This window comes from Vipera berus, assembly GCF_964194415.1.
Source record: "Vipera berus genome assembly, chromosome: 1".
Taxonomy (NCBI): domain Eukaryota; kingdom Metazoa; phylum Chordata; class Lepidosauria; order Squamata; family Viperidae; genus Vipera; species Vipera berus.
The window spans coordinates 340,234,628-340,254,980 of record NC_138202.1 but is presented as its reverse complement, the minus strand read 5'-3'; the positions used below and the strand labels follow the sequence as shown (position 1 = coordinate 340,254,980).

Sequence of the window (20,353 nt, the reverse complement as noted above, 5' to 3'; positions counted from 1 at the left end):
AAGCACCTCAGCTGTAACTGTGAGTAATTGACTTGAGGATATCTGTGAATAAAAGTAATCTTGCTTGATCTATCCATTGAGTTCATTCTGCCTGTTTCACGTGGAGTCCAGCAACCCTCTCTGCATGGGACAGGACAGGGAGTTATGCAGGATATAAAACTAGATATTTGGCTACATATACTATTTCCAAGAATCAAAAAGAATTACATTAGTTTGTAATTTGTCCTTACTTTCTGAATGCTGAGAGTACTCTTAGTATCAAGTCATCAGATAGGAATAAAGAAAGAAAACAAATAAGTAGGTTGAGGCCCTTGGGACTTACATTGTCTTTGTATCATTGTAGATATTCACATACAGAGATTACCTACCTCTGTTGCTAGGCAACGAATTCTATAAACGGTTACCTGTGTACAGAGGCTACAATAAGAATGTGAACCCCTCCATTTCAAACGTTTTCTCCTTGGCCTTCCGATTTGGGCATGGTTCTGTCCCACCCTTTGTACCCCGCCTGGATGAGAAATTCCAGAACTCGCTTCCCTTTTCCAAGACCCCACTTCATCTCACTTTTATGGCTCCATGGAGGATTGTGGCGGAAGGTGAGTTGGGTCTCTAGCTTAACCATATTGAGCTGGGTTTCTCTAAGATCCTGCCTATTTCTTGAGAACTTAAACCAAGCCTGTTCAAAGTGGAATCTATAGGGCTGGGAACTATCCAATGCTCCTGAAAACAATCATTTTTGAAGAACAGGAATGAGCAATGCTAAATCTTAGAGCCCCCAGGAACATGTCAGAAATCTGTCTGATGCAGTCCTGCAGCTTTGATCCAGGAAGCATACAGTCATTGTCACGCAAGTAGGGTATTAAAAAAGCAAAACCCTCCTCATTCTTTTCCCCCAATATAGAACCTTAAAAAAAATCCTGGGCCCACCCATCAGTTTGACTTGCCTATATGACATTGTCTAAAGCAATGTCAATGCTGCCTTGAGCCCTTAAATGCTGTTCATCCCTCCTGCACAATGGAGAAATTTTCCCTGCCCCCCAGACATTGGCCTGCTGAAGCATAGGGCTGCCCTACAGTGATATTTCAAGGAGACCGAACTCTTTAAAGCAGGGGACCAACTGCCAGCTTTGGGGGTTTCTGCCATTGGGGCAGAAATGTAAGGAGTAACTGAAATACTGGGACCTGGGGAAATGCCTCTTTCAGACAATGGTGGGCTGCCTGGGGGCAGACCAGAATAAGCAACATTTTCCAGGTTGACGTCCTCATTTTCATGTCTTGCTGGCTGCTGCATTCCAAACTGTGGTTTGTGTTCATTTAATTCAAATGTACCGGTATATTATAATGGATTAATTTACGTGCATATACTTAATCTGATGATTATGCTGCATATCTTATATTATTTATTTATTTATTTATTTATTTAATTAAATTTCTATACCGCCCTATTCCCGAAGGACTCAGGGCGGTTTACAGGGCAGCATAAAATACAATATAAAAATAATATAGAATTAAAATACATTAAATTAATTAAGCCCAATTAAAACAACATTTAAAAAGCTAAAACCCCTTCAGTCCAGGCCTGATAGATCGAAAAACCAGGTTTCCAGGTCCCGGCTGAAAACTGTCACCAGTTGCCACGTTACACATGATAAATCAGCAGCTGCTTCTGGAATGGCTCTGGGTCAAAGATTTGGGGAGCTCGCTAGGACCATGGAGTCACAGATTATGATCTTTTTATATGGACCAAGTTATTGAATTCTAATCCTGTTTAGTCTTGCCAACATGGCCAATAGTGGGAAGGAAGATTAAAGATGTAGCCTAACCACGAGATATATTTTGACCTTCCATGGGATAAACACTACAAGCCTAATTGTGCCAATGTAATAATAAATCATAAGGCAACTTTAGAACTGTTAAACCCTGAATCAAATTTCTTTCTTTCTTTCTTTCTTTCTTTCTTTCTTTCTTTCTTTCTTTCTTTCTTTCTTTCTTTCTTTCTTTCTTTCTTTCTTTCTTTCTTTCTTTCTTTCTTTCTTTCTTTCTTTCTTTCTTTCTTCCTTTCTTCCTTCCTTCCTTCTTTTTTTTTCTTTCTTTCTTTCTTTCTTTCTTTCTTTCTTTCTTTCTTTCTTTCTTTCTTTCTTTCTTTCTTCTTTCTTCCTTCCTTCCTTCCTTCCTTCCTTCCTTCCTTCCTTCCTTCCCTTTCTTTCTTTCTTTCTTTCTTTCTTTCTTTCTTTCTTTCTTTCTTCCTTCCTTCCTTCCTTCCTTCCTTCCTTCCTTCCTTCCTTCCTTCCTTCCTTCCTTTCTTTCTTTCTTTCTTTCTTTCTTTCTTTCTTTCTTTCTTTCTTTCTTTCTTTCTTTCTTTCTTCTTTCCTTCCTTCCTTCCTTCCTTCCTTCCTTCCTTCCTTCCTTCCTTCCTTCCTTCCTTTCTTCCTTCCTTTCTGTCATTCTTTCTTTCTGTTTCTACCTTGCCTCCCTCTTCCTTTCCTTTCCTTTCCTTTCCTTTCCTTTCCTTTCCTTTCCTTTCCTTTCCTTTCCTTTCCTTTCCTTTCCTTTCCTTTCCTTTCCTTTCCTTTCCTTTCCTTTCCTTTCCTTTCCTTTCTTTTTTCTTTTCTTTTCTTTTTCTCCTTTAAGTCACTGTTGACTCCTGCATTAGTTACTGTACTTTTCTTGGAAATATTTTTTAGAAACAGTTTGCCTTTGCCTCCTCCTTCCTAGGGTTGAAAGAGAGTGATGAACCCAAGGTTACCCACCTGGCTGTGTGCCTAGAAGTCACCAACACCTAACTGGCTCTCCTCAAATGAGTATACCAGAGAGTTATCTGTTGAATTTAAATGTAAAAAGCAAGCTACTGATTAAAAAAAAGTCTAAAGCTCTGGAAGCCTTGGTTAGAAGATACTTTCCTTTCAGAGACCACTGTTGCTTTTCTCTTTTAGGTGGCATTGACCCCCTTGTTCGTGGCTTCATGGCAGACTATTCCAAGCTGATGAGGCAGGACCAGATGATGGTTGAGGAGCTTCAGGAACGGCTCTTTGCGCAATTGAAATATATTGGTCTTGATCTATCAGCTCTGAACTTGCAGAGGGGACGAGACCATGGTTTGCCAGGTAGAATGGCTTATTGTAAAGGCAGATTTATCATTGTCCTTTGAATAGTAAGAAAGGCTGTCCAAATCAAACTTAACAGAATAATAAAATTGGAAGGGACCTTGAAGATCTTCTTGTCCCACCCCCTGCTCAAGCAGGAGGCCCTATACCATTCCAGATACTGTAAGTGACTGTCCAGTCTCTTCTTAAAAACCTCCAGTGATGGAGCACCCACAACTTTAGAAGGCAAATTGTTCCACTGGTTAGGAAATTTTTCCTTAGTGCTGCTATCATCTCACCCCTAGTCCTTCTTTTCACTAGATTAGACATACCCAATTCCTGCAACTGTTCTTCATATGTTTTAGTCTCCAGTCCCCTAATCATCTTTGTTGCTCTTTTCTGTACTCTTTTCAGAGTCTCTACGCCTTTTTTTAATAATATATGAACAAAACTGGATGCAATATGTATGATCTTACTAAGGCTTTATATAGTGATACTAATACGTCATTTATTTTTATTTTAATCCCATTTATATCATGTGATCTTGATTCTATCCCTCTGTTAATCTTGGAGTCTTAGTGGACAATCACTTAAATATGAGCAAGCAGTGTGCAGCAGCCAAAAAAGGCAACACAATCCTAGGTTGCATTGGCTTTTTAAGCTGTCGCCACACACTGCTGGCTCATGTTTAAGTGTTTGTCCACTAAGACTCCAAGATCCTAGTTATTGCTACTGGTATTGAGCCAGGTTTTACCTCATTTAGTACATCTGTTTTTTCTTGCCTAAGTGTAAAACCTTACTTTTCTCTACATTAAATTTCATTTTGTTAGACAAGTCCCAGTGTTCAATTCTGTCGAGATCCACCTGGATCTTGAGCCTATCTTCTGGGGTGTTGGCTATTCCTGCCAGTTTAGTGTCATCTGCAGATTTGATATCCCATGATATTCCCTCATCTAAATTGTTTATGAAGATGTTGAGTACTGGGCGTAAAACAGAACTTTGGGTTACCTCACTGCTTACTTTTCTCCGTGTACATGTAGACATTCTTGTCTTCCTTCTAACCTAACAGCTTCCAGATCTGGTGGGACCATAACTCCCAGAATTCCAAGTGGGCTGACTGATGAATTCTGGGAATTGCAATTCTACCATATCTGAAGTAGGAGAAGACTTCTATACTTCATGGGCAATTTTTCTTTCCTGTTACCCTACCCCTGCCCTGTCCAGGCCCTATTGATGTGTATAATTTCACTAATGTTTAGAATAGACCCAAAATGAATCCCAACCTGACAGACACACTAAAAATATGCCTATTATGTAACGCCTGCTTGCAGATCCTACAGCATTCTAGAAATAATTGTGTGGGGAAATCACTTTTTTCTTTACATTCTTAAAACATACATCCGATTTGTTTCCTGTTTTAGGCAAATCCAACAACACAAGTGGGATCAGTTGTAACTAGGGATATCCGGGGAAGGGGAGAAAACTCAAGATGGCAGCTGTGAATATGCAAATAGAGCCCCACCCCTTTTTAACATGGGAACCTCCCTGTCCATAATGATGATTGCTCCTCCTTGTAGGATACAATGCCTGGAGACGTTTTTGTGGCCTCTCTGCTCCCAGCAATGAAGCCCAGCTTGCTGCAGTCCTTCGCAATCGTAAACTGGCAAAGCAGTTCATCAACCTTTATGGGACACCAGAAAATATTGACATCTGGATTGGGGCAATGGCTGAGCCCTTTGTCCCAAACGGGCGAGTGGGACCACTCCTGGCCTGTCTCATCGGAGCTCAGTTTAGAAAAATCAGAGATGGCGACCGGTGGGTATTTTTCAAATCCTTTATATATATCAAGATAAAACTATATGCCAAATCCAGATGTCACCAGTGATTTCATAGCTATAATTGTTTTTGATTTTTAAGTGATTGTATGATAGGGTAGTTTTAATTATCATTTATCTCACTTTGATCATTGTCTTGCACTATGTATTTTATAGCCGAAGTTCATGAGATTGTCACTTGCTGAGCATCTTTTGACTGAGATAGAATGACATCTAATATATATATAGATAAATATATAAACAAGCCTCAGATTTTTGGACTTTGAGGGCTGAGCAAACAGTTGTGATTGACCTGATCAGCATTAGACTTCAGGTTACCCTTTAGCAGGATTTCCAGCCTGTTTTCTCCTCTGTTTTCTCTGCCACAGCCTAGAGGCCTCCTCCTATGGTTGTGCCTACTGTATTTTCAAATACAATATATTTTTTATATTTTCAGTCAATTGAAATAGCAGATAATAGGAAATTGCTGAGCACAATATGGGAGGAAAGAGTGCCGGTCATTGTCAATGATTATAGGCTCCTATCAGACTGATTTTCTCAAATTTATATGACTTAAATAATTCTAGGTGGCTAACAAAAAATAAAAACAAAACACCAAGTCTAAAAAGAATTTTAAAAAATAGCCAAGCAAAATTTTATTCATTTCTTTGTTCATTTATGTAATTGAATTATTGATATGGCTGCCCAACTATTTAATGCCTCTGGGTAGCATACAATCAAAAGCAGTAATAAAATTCAGAAAAAATACAAATGGGAAAACCCCGAATGTGGAAAATAACAATCATTCTAACCCCAAAAAAGACAAAAGAATAGCCACTCACTTAAGAACATATTCCTAAGGCTTTTTTAAAAAGAGCTAAGTTTGGGCCTGAGGAATCTTGAGGAGAGAAGCAGGTGCTGTTCCAAAGCATAGATGCTGCAATTGAGAAAAGTATTCAACAAGGAACAATTTACATAAACCATATTCCACTAACCTCCTGGCCTTTAAAGCCTGAAGGAAGATCCAGTTTTTAAAGGCCTTCTGAAAGACTAACAGATTTGGGGAATGTTCGCAGGGCCGGCACTATTATAGAAAAGTCATGTCTCTCAGGTCTCATAGGATGACACTTCTTTACCAAACGGACCTGGAGCATGTCCACTCTGTGGTCCACAGGTATCTATCAGGTCTCCAGGACCTGTGATATGGAGGGCTTTAAAGGTAATGACCAGCACTGGAATTACACCTGAAAAAGTACTGGAAATAGCTTAGCACAGAACATTGGTGTTAAAAAGACTCACTTTATTATACTCAAGCATTTGAGGACCAACTGCAGCTTCCAGATACTTGTAGGCTATTGAGAGCTTTTTGGTCAAGCTGACTCTATACCAGGGCTAGGACATTCTGGTTTGGATTTTAGCAGTAATGATGAATTCAAACATTCTGCAGAACTTAGTATAGTATAGCTACCATCTGGAAAACCATCACCAAATGGAAGAGTCCGTTGCTGTGTAACAGATAACCTGGTCCTCCTGCTTCTTTGGGTTGACATTGAACCACCAGATCTAAGTTTGAAATTGAATCTATTCATTTCTGGATTCATAGTGTTATAAACTAACCAAACAGGCTAGGTTGAGACAACAAGTTAAGCTACAAAGAAGTTAACTGAAGTTACAACCAACTATTCTTTATGCACACTGCCAAGGCAGTCACTAAATTACCAACACTGTTTCTAATGGTCTCCCACAGAAATATTCTTCAAGTTCAGCCAAGATGGTTAGTTGTTTTTCCCTGCTGTGACCAAAGCTCCCCAAAAGAAATTGTCTTCTATAATTAATCCTTCAGCTTCTGGCTCACTAAAGCATTATTTTTACTTCCTCAAGTCATTATTATTATTTCTATTATGATTCTTATCATCGTTATTCATCTATTGCAATTTTTCACTTTTTTTGGCAGATATTGGTGGGAGAACCGTGACGTCTTCACCTCATGGCAGCGCCGTGCTCTGAGAAGTGATTCATTTTCCCGTGTCATTTGTGACAACACACACATTAAAGAAGTGTCCAGGGACATTTTCAAAATGAACCGCTATCCAAGAGATTTTGTGAGCTGCTGTGAAATCAAGAGTCTGGATTTGTCAGCTTGGAAAGAATAGAACAGCAGAAGGATGAGAAAGGAAGTGTGAGACAGGACCTTGAATCTGCAGGGAGGACCAGGAACCCAGGCAACTATAGCCCCTTTCTCTCTAGTCTAAAACATAAAGCAGAATGCTGCTAACCAGCTTCCATTGTCAAAGACAGTTCATTTTAGGTGGAGTACTATATACTGGGTGCTGAGAATCAAATAGAATGGGACAAACCCTATAAGTAAATATATATATATAAAAGAGGTCTCCCTGTACAGTACTGTGTATTTGTTAGAATCCTGATTAACTTCCCAAACTACCACATTTTCCTGAAGTGAAAAACATTTGGATCAGTTGCACTATTTCCAGATGGAAGCATTCATGGTGGTGGTGGTGGAAAGTCAGGATAACCAGTCAAAGGCCTTTCTTGATGCATCAAGTGAACAAAATTCTCAGCCCAGCTCACCTTGTAACTCACCTTACAAGGCTTTTGTTGTGGGGAAAATAGGAGGAAGTGTGTTGGATATGTTCACCACCTTGAGTTATTTGTAAAAGTAATAAAGGCAGCATATGAAATAAATAAAATGTGTAAGAAAAGGATGAGGTTTTGATCCCACAGTTGTAGGTGCCCTCTTGACTTTCTTGATTCTTCCCCCAAGAATGCCCTGTTTGGAGAGTCTTGTAGAGCACTATTATGTTGTCTGTCAACTCTCCCACAGGGGAGAAACCTTCAACATACCAAGTCTGTAGAAAAACTACAGACCAAAACTAACACTCTGAATTGTAGCCAGAACCTAATGGGAACCATTGCAGACTCAGTACGTGTTAAGTGTGAGTAGGAGCTTTCATCTGCCAACAAACAGGCTATTTCATTTTGCAACAACTGTTTTTGAAAAGTCTTCAATGGTAGCAGCATGTAAAAGGCATTCCAATAATCTAATCACTACCCTGAGCTTCTGTTCCATGAAGCTATTTTTTAGCCAACAATGAGAACTCAAACATTGGATCAGGTGCATTTTGTTAACTTTGACCCTTGAGAACAATCTGAATCAGGAAGTAGACATTTCATTCTCTTTAGAACAAGCTTTTTAATGGGGTTCTGAAAAAGTTACAGACATGAAGCTGGATTACTTTTCTACAGTTATGCATACAAAATACTGGCACTAGTTGGGCATATAGCACTGTCACTTATAAACTCTGGGTGTGAGTATATGGATTAACAGTTTGTTGCTTAAAATCAATGTTGCATTCTAATAGTTGCTTAGGCATAGCTGGGAGAAAGATCTGATTATTTTTAAAGTGAACTGTTGATACGATCACATTATTAATAAAAATGGATAAATACAAAGACCTGTGTCAATACTTTTTGAATTCAGAAATATAAAAAGGTAATATGTTTGTAGGCTGCTGTTTTATGTGGTACAATATTGTCTGATTAGTATTTGTTCTTCTGCTTTTATGTTAAATAGATCTCCCTAAAGCACAATAAGTATGCATTCACCCTCATTTCTCTCCAGATTCAAACTTTCTGGATTAGAAATGTCCAAATGAGCATATATTTAGAATAGAATAGAGCTGGAAGGAACCTTGGAGGTCTTCTAGTCCAGCCCCCTGCTCAAGCAGGAGAACCTATACCATCTCAGACAGGTGATTGTCTAGTCTTTTCTTAATAACCTCCAGTGATGGAGCATCCGTGATTTCTGGAAGCAAGCTGTTCCACTGGTTGATTGTCCTCACTGTCAGGAAGTTTCTCCTTAATTCCAGGTTGCTTCTCTCTTTGATCAGTTTCCAACCATTGTTTCTTGTCCTGCCCTCTGGTGCTTTGGAGAATAATTTGACCCCCTCTTCTTAGTGGCAGCCCCTCAAGTACTGGAAATCTGCTATCATGTCACCCCTATTTCTTCTTTTCTTTAGACTAGCCAAACCCAAGTCCTGCATCCATTCTTTATATGTTTTAGTCTCCAGGCCTTTGATCATCTTAGTTGCTCTTCTCTGAACTTTTTCCAAAGTCTCAACATCTTTTTTGTAGCATGGCGACTGAAATTGGTTTCAGTATTCCAGGCATGGTCTTACTAGGGTTTTATAAAGCGGTACTAAAACTTTGCGTGATCTTGATTCTGTGCCTCTGTTTATACAACCCAGGATTGTATTACATTTTTGGCTGGTGCTGCACACTGCTGGCTCATAAGCAAGTGATCGTCCACTAGGACTCCAAGGACCCTCTCACAGTTATGTTTTTGAGCCAGGTCTCGCCTAATCTGACAAAAAGTAAAATGCATCAGTTTACAATGTGTTAAACTCAAAAGTTTCCTAGGAAAACTTTTGAGCATTTTTTTTTAAAAATGCAAGGGATTACAGTATCTTTGCACAGAGCCTTTCCTTTCCATCATTGCTAGCATCCTTGTCTGACCTACGGTAAATAACACTGGCAAAGTTCCAGAAATTCTGTTCTATTCTGTCTTAAGCATAACAAGAAGGGAGTTGCAACAGTATTGCATGCACTCCCCAAATAGAGAATCTTCTATAATTTAGTTGCCTTGTATGATTTGAAAAAGTGAATATCTAGAACATCGCAGAGCAGCTATTTTAATTTGGCATTCCTTTCGCATTTCTCCAGATTAAGCAGGAGCAATGGCAGCGAGGGAAAACAGCTAAAGCAGATTAAAGAACGCTTTCTCAAAAACAAAAATTCCAGGTTGCTGGCAGAACTTGCTGAGATGTTCTTCTATAGGGAGGAGAGAGAGAGAGAGAAAAAATAGAAAACTAATAATGGCCTCATAGGAACAAAACAGACAAGCTCAATAAGACCAATAGCTATTCTGGCATGTCCTCCACCTCACTCTATTCATTGTATTTCACCAAAATTCTCTCTCCTTTGAACAAAATGCTGAAAGCTATTCTGGTAAGACTGAATTGCTGCTTGCAAAGCAAAATGACAAGGGTGCTTTAATAAGATAAACTGAATAACCTATCTGGAGAAGAGGATCTTTAAGTGAGGGAAGATAAACAGGGTTATACAGAATCCTTATTAATTTTCCTTTCAAAAAAAATTTCAGTGATGAATTTGAGGCTGGTTTAGGAGCAGGGCACTGAACTACAGGGGAACGATTGAGAGCATCCTGTCATACAGCATCACAGTCTGGTTTGGAAGTATCACTGCTTCAGGCAGGAAGGCAGTGCAGAGAGTGGTGAGGATGGCCGAACAGATCATTGGCAGTTCCCTCCCTCCCATCCAGGACATAGCGCAGAAGTGTTGTTTGAACAGGGTCCATAAGATTATCTGGGACACTACTCATCCTCTTCACAACCTGTTTTGTTTGTTACCTTCTGGGAGAAGGCTTTGTGGTATCCGTAGCAGAACATCCAGATTCAACCATAGTTTCATTCCATACAGCATTAACCTTGTGAACTCTCAGGCTGCCTCCTTCCGTTATATATTCAAAATGGACAGTATTTAATATTTATTTGTTATGTATATGTAGGGGTGTGGTCTATACATATGTTGTTTATAGTATGTTTTAGGTGTGTGTCATGTATGTGTTTCACTTTGAGAGCAGGCAACTAAATTTCATTTTTGATATGTGCCGTTGTGCCCACAGTAAAAAAAATGACAATAAAGATTATCTTATCTTAACCTGCTCTTGGTGCTGACCTCAGCATTAGAAGGCAGCCTCTAGCAAAATTGGCTTTTCCCAAATGCCCCCCAAAATGACCCAACTGGGGATGCAGCAAACTATCTTCCTGCTCATGGTGATTGCAAAAATGCAAGCAGAGGCTGCTTAAGATCAGCATTAGGGGAAAAGATGATCCATAAAAATGTTATTTAAGAGTTCAGATAAATGAAAGATCCACTCTGGATCAGTTCAGAGGTTTACTTTTCTGAGTGTTTGGATTTGTGATGGAGCCCATCTTCAAGGAACTTCTCTCTGTGCTTTGGGCTATTGTCTGGGTTGCATTTATATAGTGCCTGTTGTGTATCACTTTTTAGATGTTGATTGAGGTGTTGATGGCTGGCTATTAAGATCAACAACTTTACAGTCTTGCAGACTTTACAGTGTTACCGACTTCAACTCCCAAAATTCACCAGCTAGGAAACTTACTGGCTGGGGAATTCTTTGAACTGAAATCCACACATAAAGTTGCTGAGGTTGAAAAATATTGAGAGAGGGAACAGAGGACAAAACACTGGGAATAGTTATGGTGGAGAGGAGAGGGCTTAGAAAAGCTGGCACATGTCCTCTATAACACCCACCTACCCACTCACACAAACATACAAATGCACGCACACATCTTTGCATTCTTTTCTGGGGAATATTGTTTTATAACTTCAATATGGCAACAGCCTTCTAAGGCTAAGTGACATCCCAAGGAAAAGGTCATGAATGCAAATTTAAAGATTCCATAGTTGCATCAGAAACCAAATGCATCTTACCTTCACTGATCTATTCAGGAGACTTTTTCCATGGAAAGAGGCTGAGCCTTGGGATGGCATTGCAGTTGACAAAATTACGTGGATACTGATTGGCTCGGAAAATGAACCGAGGTACCTCGCGGATGTAGGTATTGTCACAGATGATGCGTGGCAATGACGCTGCAACAAGAGCCTGTCGCTGGGCTGGGGTGAAGACTCCAGGGTTCTCCCACCAGAACCTGGAAAAAAACAGGAAAATTGTCTCACTGAAGAGCAGCCTCCCAAATTTACAAAAACTTTCTTGCTGGAATGAAGCAGAACAGAATAACAGAATGAGTAGGAAGGGACCTTGGAGGTCTTCTCGTCCAACCCGCTGCTCAGGCAAGAAACCCTAGGCCATTTCAGACAAATGGTTGTCCAATCTCTTCTTTAAAAACTTCCAGTGCTGGAGCACCCACAACTTCTGGAGGCAAGTCATTCCACTGATTTATTGTTCTGTCAGGAAATCTCTCCTAAGTTCTATGTTGGTTTTCTCCTTGATTATTTTCTGTCCATTGCTGAAGCCATTAAAGTGCATGTTATTTCAAAAAACAGTACTTTATTTCAGAAAGTTGTCCTTTAAATTTATTTTTCAAAAACCCACTTGTCCTTAAAAGAAATTTAAAAATTGCTTTTAAAAATTAATTTATTCAGGTAGTCCCCAGCTTACGATTACAATTGACCCCAAAATTTCTGTTGCTAAGTGACACATTTGTTAAGTGAATTCTGCCCCATTTTATGACCTTTCTTGCCACAGTTAAGTGAATCACTGCAGTTGTTAAATTAATAACACGGTTGTTAAGTGAATCTGACTTCCCCATTGATTTTGCTTGTGAGAAAGTAGCAAAAGCTGATCACACGATCCTGGGACACTTCAACTGTCATAAATATGAATCAGTTGTCATAAGAATGCCTTCTTAAATGAACAGTGCAAAGAAATAGAAGAAAACAATAGAATAGGGAGGACCAGAGATCTTTTCAAGAAAATTGGAGAGATGAAGGTAACGTTTCATGCAAAAATGGGCATGATAAAGGACCAAAATGGCAGGGACCTAACAGAGGCAGAAGAGATTAAGAAGAGGTGGCAAAATTACACAGAAGAACTATACAAGAATGAGCTTAACGTCCCTGATAATCACAATGAAGTGGTCACTGACCTCGAGCCAGACATCCTAGAATGTGAAGTGAAGTGGGTCTTAGAAAAGCTGAGCAACAACAAATCTAGTGGAGGTGACAGTATTCCAGCTGAACTATTCAAAATCTTAAAAGACAATGCAGTAAAAGTGCTACACTCAATTTGCCAGCAAATTTGGAAAACTCAACAGTGGCCACAGGATTGGAAAAGATCAGTTTACATTCCAATTCCAAAGAAAGGCAGTGCCAAAGAATGTTCAAACTATCGCACCATTGCACTCATTTCTCATGCTAGTAAAGTTATGCTTAAAATCCTACAAGCTAGACTCCAGCAGTATGTGGACCGAAAACTACCAGAAGTACAGGTAGGATTTCGAAGAGGCAGAGGAACTAGAGATCAAATTGCCAACATACACTGGATCATGGAGAAAGCTAGAGAGTTCCAGAAAAACATCTACTTCTGCTTCATTGACTATGCTAAAGCCTTTGATTGTGTGGAGCACAACAAACTGTGGCAAGTTCTTAAAGAGATGGGCGTACCAGACCATCTTATTTGTCTCTTGAGAAACCTATATGTGGGCCAAGAAGCAACAGTGAGAACTGGACATGGAACCACCGATTGGTTCAAAATTGGGAAAGGAGTCCGGCAAGGCTGTATACTGTCGCCCTTCCTATTTAACTTATATGCAGAGCACATCATGAGAAAGGCAGGGCTTGATGAATCAAAAGTTGGAATTAAGATTGCTGGAAGAAATATTAACAATCTAAGATATGCAGATGATACCACTCTAATGGCAGAAAGTGAAGAGGAACTAAAGAGCCTCTTGCTGCGGGTGAAGAAGGAGAGTGCAAAACTTGGGTTGAAACTTAACATTAAGAAAACCAAGATCATGGCATCCGGCCCTCTCAATTCCTGGCAAATAGATGGGGAAGAAATGGAGGTAGTAACAGATTTTATTTTCCTGGGCTCCAAGATCACCGCAGATGGGGACTGTAGCCAAGAAATTAAAAGACGCTTGCTCCTTGGGAGGAAAGCCATGGCAAATCTAGACAGCACACTAAAAAGCAGAGATATCACCCTGTCAACAAAAGTGCATATAGTCAAGGCTATGGTCTTCCCAGTTGCAATGTATGGCAGTGAAAGTTGGACCATAAAAAAGGCCGAGCGCCAAAGAATTGAAGCCTTTGAACTGTGGTGCTGGAGAAGACTCTTGCGAGTCCCTTGGACTGCAAGGCGATCAAACCGGTCAGTCCTAGAGGAGATCAACCCTGACTGCTCTTTAGAAGGCCAGATCCTGAAGCTAAAACTCAAATACTTGGGCCACCTAATGAGAAGGAAGGACTCACTGGAAAAGAGCCTAATGCTGGGAAAGATTGAGGGCAATAGAAGAAGGGGACGACAGAGAATGAGGTGGCTGGATGGAGTCACTGAAGCAGGAGGCATGAGCTTAAATGGATTCCAGAAGATGGTAGAGGACAGGAAGGCCTAGAGGAATGTTGTCCATAGGGTCGCGATGGGTTGGACACAACTTTGCAGCTAACAACAACAAAGAAGTCTTTATGTTATCAACTAATCAATCGATAGTCATCTCAGCGTTCCTCGTTATCTCTAACCAATCGTACAAATTTTTCCAAATTTCATAATACTCTGTTTCAGTTTTATTTTTAATCTCTAGAGTTAACCTGTCCATTTCGGCGCAGGATAAAATTTTATTTATTATTTCTTCTTCAGTAGGGATTTCCTTTCTTTTTCCATTTTTGGGCGTAGGCCAAGCTTGCTGCAGTTAAAATATGCAATAGTAAGTAAAAAGATTCTTTGCTGAGTTTATCATTAATAATCCCTAATAAGAAGGTTTCTGGTTTTAAATCAATTTTTTGTAATAATATTTCTTCCAACCAATTTTTTATCCGGTTCCAAAAATTTGCTCTTTTGGACTGCTGTTTTATCTGTAACAAGTAAGACATGTAGAAGCTAAATGAAGTCATTGGCTCATTTTGCCCTGTAATACAGTACAACCCAAGAAGCAGGGGCTTCTCAACATTTAAAATATATTTTTACTTAAAAAGGAAAATAAGGTTTTTCCCTCAAATATTTACTAGCTGTGGTAATTATTCAACAGCGTCTTATGAAAACAAAGAAGTGAACAAGAAACATAAACAAGTGTAGATGCATGTTGTGAAAAAACCATGAACACCTCTAAAAGTTACTAGTCCCTGGGAGGATTTCTTGCCTTGTGAATATTATTGTCCACAAGATATGGACAAAGAGTCAAGATGGCAGCCACAATAGTGATTAGGGGACTGGAGGCTAAAATGTACAAGGAACAGTTGCTGGAATTGGGTATGTCTAGTTTAATGAAGAGAAGGTCAAGGGGGGACCTGATATCAGTGTTCCAATATCTAAGGGGTTGCCACAAAGAAGAGGGAGTCAAGCTATTCTCTAAAGCACCTGAAGGCGGGGCAAGAAGCAATGGATGGAAACTAATCAAGGAGAGAAGCAACCTAGAACTAAGGAGAAACTTCCTGACAGTTAGAACAATTAATCAGTGGAACAACCTGCCTCCAGAAGCTGTGAATGCTTCAACACTGGAAGTCTTTAAGAAGAGATTGGACAGCCATTTGTCTGAAATGATATAGGGTTTCCTGCCTGAGCAGGGGGGTTGGACTAGATGACTTCAAGGTCCCTTCCAACTTTATTATTATTGTTGTTGTTGTTGAAACCAAACCATTTTTAAATGTCTGATATACATAAAATAGGTTGGAGTTTTAATTGCAGCATTATGGCCACCATTTTGATTTTTTAAAAAAACCAATCCTGAGGAGACTCCTGATTTTACTCTTTCTGAAATATTTCAATAGATTCCCTGCTGCTTTTCTTTTCTTCTCTGATCCTTTTCATTCACCTTATCCCTATTCAGTTTTGCCCTCTCATCCTCATTTTTTCCTACCCTTTATTTCTAAAGCTAATTATTCCCCTTCCCTATTATTTAGCTTGCCTCCTGGGGTTGTGGGTGTTCCATCACTGGAGATTTTTTTAAAAATAGACTGGACAGCCATTTGACTGGGGTGGGATAAGGCTCTACCTTGAATAGGGGGCTGAAGTAGAAGACTCCAAGGTCCCTTTCAGCCCTCTGATTCTATGACTTTATTTCTCTTTTTTAATGTTTACATCAATTTTAATCAGTAATTATTTATTTGGGGGTGATGGCTACAGAGTGGAGAGAATTCCAGAGATGGTTTCAGCTAGAGTTGGTAACCCTAGGTTAATATGGGAAACTGAGCAAAACAGAGATTTTTGCCTGTGTTTTTTGTGTATATAGTTTTTTTTTAGTGTCCATTTTCCTTCCAGGTTTAATAAAGTGTTTGGGAAAGCTGGGAATTGAACCTTAATTCATTCAAAGCATGTCTTCTGTCCCTGTGTAGCATGACAACTTTCTGTTTTTCTTTTTTGTAGTGAAACAACTTTAGGCCCATTTGCTATATATACTGTAGAAGACCAAACAGCCACAATAAAATGGCAGGTTTTATTTGCTCACCTGTCCCCATCACGAAGGTTTTGGAACTGTTTCCGAAAGATACATGCCAGCAGAGGCCCAACTCTGCCATTCCGGATGAGGGGCTCAGCCACTCCCCCAATCCAGAGGTCGATGTTTCTGGGCGTCCCATAATGCTTAATGAACTTCTTGGCCAGCTCACGATTCTGAAGGACCTGGGCCAGCTCATTTTCGTTGCGAGGTTGTGAGAGGCCACAGAATTGTCTCCAGGCATTATAACCTATAGAACAAGAATGGCGGTCAAGAGTTCTGCTCATCTGAAAAATAGCGTTCTCCCTAGTATCATTCTATGTAGCAATCTCAAAACATCTTTAAGGCTGAGCTGTAATTTTCCACATTATTCTTGGCTATTTCGCAGTAATCCGCAACCTCTGATTTTTGCTACAAAATGGCAACACTCTACTCTTGTTACCTGATAGACCATGGTCTCGGCCACGCTGCATGTTCAATGCTGGCAGATCCAATCCCAATTTTGCAACTTGTTGGAAGAGTCGGTCCCGCAGAGCCTCTACTACTATCTGATCTTGTCTCAGTTGTTTGGATGGTGTACCTATTAGGCCTCGCAGGATGGGATCGATGCCTCCTGGAAGAGAGAGGAAATAACATTGAAAAGCAATGCCCACCTCTAGATCTCAGCCTAGCATTTGAGTGGGTAACCTTAGAGGTCTTCACAGCTGAGCTGAAGAACTCTGCTGAACTAGCAGAAAACTCAAGGGGTATAAAATTTGCTGATTTCTGGGCAACTCCAATTTTTATGATGATAGGGAATATTAAGGACAAAAATTGGTGGATTCCCCTGGATTTCTATAATAATAATAATAATAATAATAATAATAATAATAATAATAATAATAATAATAATAATAATAATAATAATAATAATAATAATAATAATAATAATAATAATAATAATAATAATAATAATAATAAGTAGTAGTAGTAGTAGTAGTAGTAGTAGTAGTTGGAAGGGACCTTGGAGGTCATCTTGTCCAACCCCCTGCTCAGGGAGGAAACCCTATATCATTTCAGACAAATGGCTGTCCAGTCTCTTCTTAAAAACTTCCAGTGTTGGAGCATTCACAGCTTCTGGAGGCAGGTTGTTCCACTGGTTAATTGTTCTAACTGTCAGGAAGTTTCTCCTTAGTTCTAGGTTGCTTCTCTCCTTGACTAGTTTCCATTCATTGCTTCTTGTCCTGCTTTCAGGTGCTTTGGAGAATAGCTTGACTCCCTCTTCTTTGTGGCAACCCCTTAGATATTGGAACACTGCTATCATGTCACCCCTCACCCTTCTCTTTGTTAAACTACACATACCCAATTCCAGCAAGCGTTCTCTATATGTTTTAGCCTCCAGTCCCCCAATCATCTTTGTTGCTCTTCTCTGTACCCTTTCTAAAGTCTCAACATCTTTTTTACATTGTGGTGACCAAAACTGGATGCAGTATTCCAAGTGTGGCCTTACCAAGGCATTGTAAAGTGGTATTAATACTTCACGTGATCTTGATTCTATCCCTCTGTTAATGCAGCCTAGCACTGTGTTGGCTTTTTTTGGCAGCTGCAGCACACTGCTGGTTCGTATTTAAGTGATTGTCCACTAGGACACCGAGATCCCTCTCACAGTTATTACTATTGAGCAAGGTACCCCCTTTACTATATCTGTACATCTGGTTTTTCTTGACTAAATGTAGAACCTTACTTTTTTCACCATTGAATTTCATTTTGTTAGATAGTGCCCAGTGTTCAAGTCTGTCCAGATCCTCCTGTATCTTAAGCCTGTCTTCTGGAGTGTTGTCTATTCCTGCCAGCTTGGTGTTGTCTGCAAATTTGATGAGTTCCCCATCTATCCCCTCATTCAAATCGTTGATGAAGATGTTGAAGAGCACTGGGCCCAGAACAGAGCCCTGGGGCACCCCACTACACACTTCCCTCCATGTAGATGCAGTTCCATTGAGGATCACACGTTAAGTACGGCCGGTCAGCCAGCTACTAATCCATCTGGTGGTGATGCTGTCTAACCCACATTTTTCTATCTTATCAAGTAAAAGGTTGTGATCTACTTTATCAAATGCCTTACTGAAGTCCAAGTAAATTATATCCACAGCATTCCTCTGATCTACTAATTTTGTCATTTCTCCCATCAAACATTACTGGACAGTGGAAAAAACACCCACTGAATACTGTCTTTGTTGTGGTGTGAAACTGAGACGAGGAGGAAGCAATCACTAGATTTTGACAGCTAAACTAGTTGATTTAGCTATCAGTCAAAACTCAGTCAAATTTTCATATATGTTTTGTGTAGGTGCATTGAAGCAGAGACTTCTTTATTATTCCCAGTTATTTTTTAACCTTATTTATCTTTAAACATTATTTAATCTTAGAAAATTAAATTTATACATAATTTATATGTCCACCCATCTCATAGATATGACTCTGGGTAGTTAACAAAAACAACAACAAAATAAACAGTAAAAACACCAAAATTTAAAAAAACAACAATAGCATAAAAGAGCAGCTGCGGACATTTATAGCAGCCCACATTCAAATCAGCCGTGAAGCGAATTCACCCATACTGTTGGGGCCCCAGGCTAGATGGCAAAGCCAAGCTTGTAAGGTCTGGTGAAAGACCAGCAGGGTCAGGGCAAGTCTAACCTCAGAGGGGTTAGTCTCTCTTTCTGGGTCAGATGAAACTCTCCTGTGGGATGGGTCCCGGAGTGTGTTACTCCTTTTGGATCTAACAAGGTGGGTAGACACCAGTGGAGAGAGTAAGTAATCCAGCCCCAAGTTATGAAGGGCTTTAAAGATAGCCGCCAGCATCTTGAATTCATCCAGAAGCATACCTGTAGCTAAAGAAGCTCCTGAAGCAATTGGGTCTCGACTGCCAAACATCCACAACTGTCTGTGCCATTGCAATTTGTGGCAGATTACCCTTCGACATACTTTTCATGAGCAGTCCCATGTAGAGCATGCGGCAGTAACCCAATCAAGAGGTGACTAAGGCATATTTTTAGTATTAGTATTGTTTAACAACTTGGATATTGTATTGTTTAATAATTAGGATATTAATTTGTTTATGTTTTTATTATTATTATGTTTACTTTTAATTTGTTTATATTTATGTTAAAGGGGAGTTAAAGCACATTATGGACTTGGTTATTTATATATTTATTTTATTTTATTTTATTTTATTTTATTTATTTGTATACCGCCCTTCTCCCGAAGGACTCAGGGCGGTGAACAGGGCAATACATGTTAAAAAACAAGAATACAAAAGTTAAAAAAGATTAAACAAAATGCCCAAAAACTATAACAATAAGTTAAGTTAAAATACATAAAAAACAATAAAACCCAAACCCATCACCCATCAGGCCAGGCCGGCTTGTTCAAACAGGTAAGTCTTTAGATCGCGCCGGAAGGAGCGAAGGTCGGGCGCCATCCGGAGCTCAACCGGAAGACGGTTCCATAAATCCGGCGTGCCCACACAGAACGCCCTCCCCCTGGGGGCCACCAGTCGGCATTCTTTGACCGGTGGCACCCTGAGGAGGCCCTCTCTGTGGGAGCGCACTGGGCGGAGGGAAGTTGATGCCGGCCGCAGGTGCTCCCTGAGGTATTCCGGACCCATGCCATGAAGGGCTTTGTAGGTCATTACCAGCACCTTGAATCTCACCCGGAAGACAACTGGGAGCCAATGCAGCTCGCGGAGCAGGGGTGTAACATGGGAGTATCGGGAGACTCCCAACACAACTCTCGCGGCTGCATTCTGTACCAGCTGGAGCCTCCGAGTGGTCCTCAAGGGCAGCCCCATGTAGAGAGCGTTGCAGTAGTCCAAACGAGAGGTCACGAGCGCGTGAGTGACCATACGCAAGGCATCCCGGTCTAGATAGGGCCGCAACTGGCGCACCAGGCGAACCTGGGCAAAGGCCAGTTGGTCAATGTTAGTTAGATTATGATTATTATATATTGTAACCCTGTACTCAGCTCTGGGAAGTGGGGGAGGGAGAGGGGGGGTTAGGGTGGGTTGGTTTTGGGGTTTATTGTAACTTTTATAAAACTTTTCAATAAAAAAAGAAGTGACTAAGGCATGAGTTACTGTGAGCTGGGCCTCTTAGTCCAGGAATGGACACAACTTGTACACAATGCAAAACTACGCAAAGGCCCTTGTGGATACAGCTACCGTCTACTCCAAACAGCACCTGCAAAT

At 40.2% G+C, this 20,353-nt stretch overlaps 2 protein-coding genes across 2 annotated transcripts in view; one reads left to right on the top strand and one right to left on the bottom strand.

Moving 5' to 3' along the window:
- Nucleotides 1-7,050, top strand: part of LOC308659480 (eosinophil peroxidase-like) — a gene marked incomplete at both ends in the record, with an annotated part of 49,994 nt that extends 42,944 nt beyond the window's left edge. Inside the window, 4 exons of the mRNA XM_081313112.1 lie at nucleotides 344-596; nucleotides 2,934-3,104; nucleotides 4,661-4,898; nucleotides 6,852-7,050. Coding sequence (XP_081169238.1) covers nucleotides 344-596; nucleotides 2,934-3,104; nucleotides 4,661-4,898; nucleotides 6,852-7,050 — 861 coding nt within the window. The remainder of the gene's footprint in view (nucleotides 1-343; nucleotides 597-2,933; nucleotides 3,105-4,660; nucleotides 4,899-6,851) is intronic.
- Nucleotides 7,051-7,936: 886 nt separating this feature from the next.
- LOC308660042 (myeloperoxidase-like) overlaps nucleotides 7,937-20,353 on the bottom strand; it is a 33,670-nt gene continuing 21,253 nt past the window's right edge. Inside the window, exons 11-14 of the mRNA XM_081314256.1 lie at nucleotides 16,571-16,741; nucleotides 16,141-16,378; nucleotides 11,453-11,670; nucleotides 7,937-9,745 (exon numbers count right to left, since the gene is read on the bottom strand). Coding sequence (XP_081170382.1) covers nucleotides 11,463-11,670; nucleotides 16,141-16,378; nucleotides 16,571-16,741 — 617 coding nt within the window. The 3' untranslated portion in view covers nucleotides 7,937-9,745; nucleotides 11,453-11,462. The remainder of the gene's footprint in view (nucleotides 9,746-11,452; nucleotides 11,671-16,140; nucleotides 16,379-16,570; nucleotides 16,742-20,353) is intronic.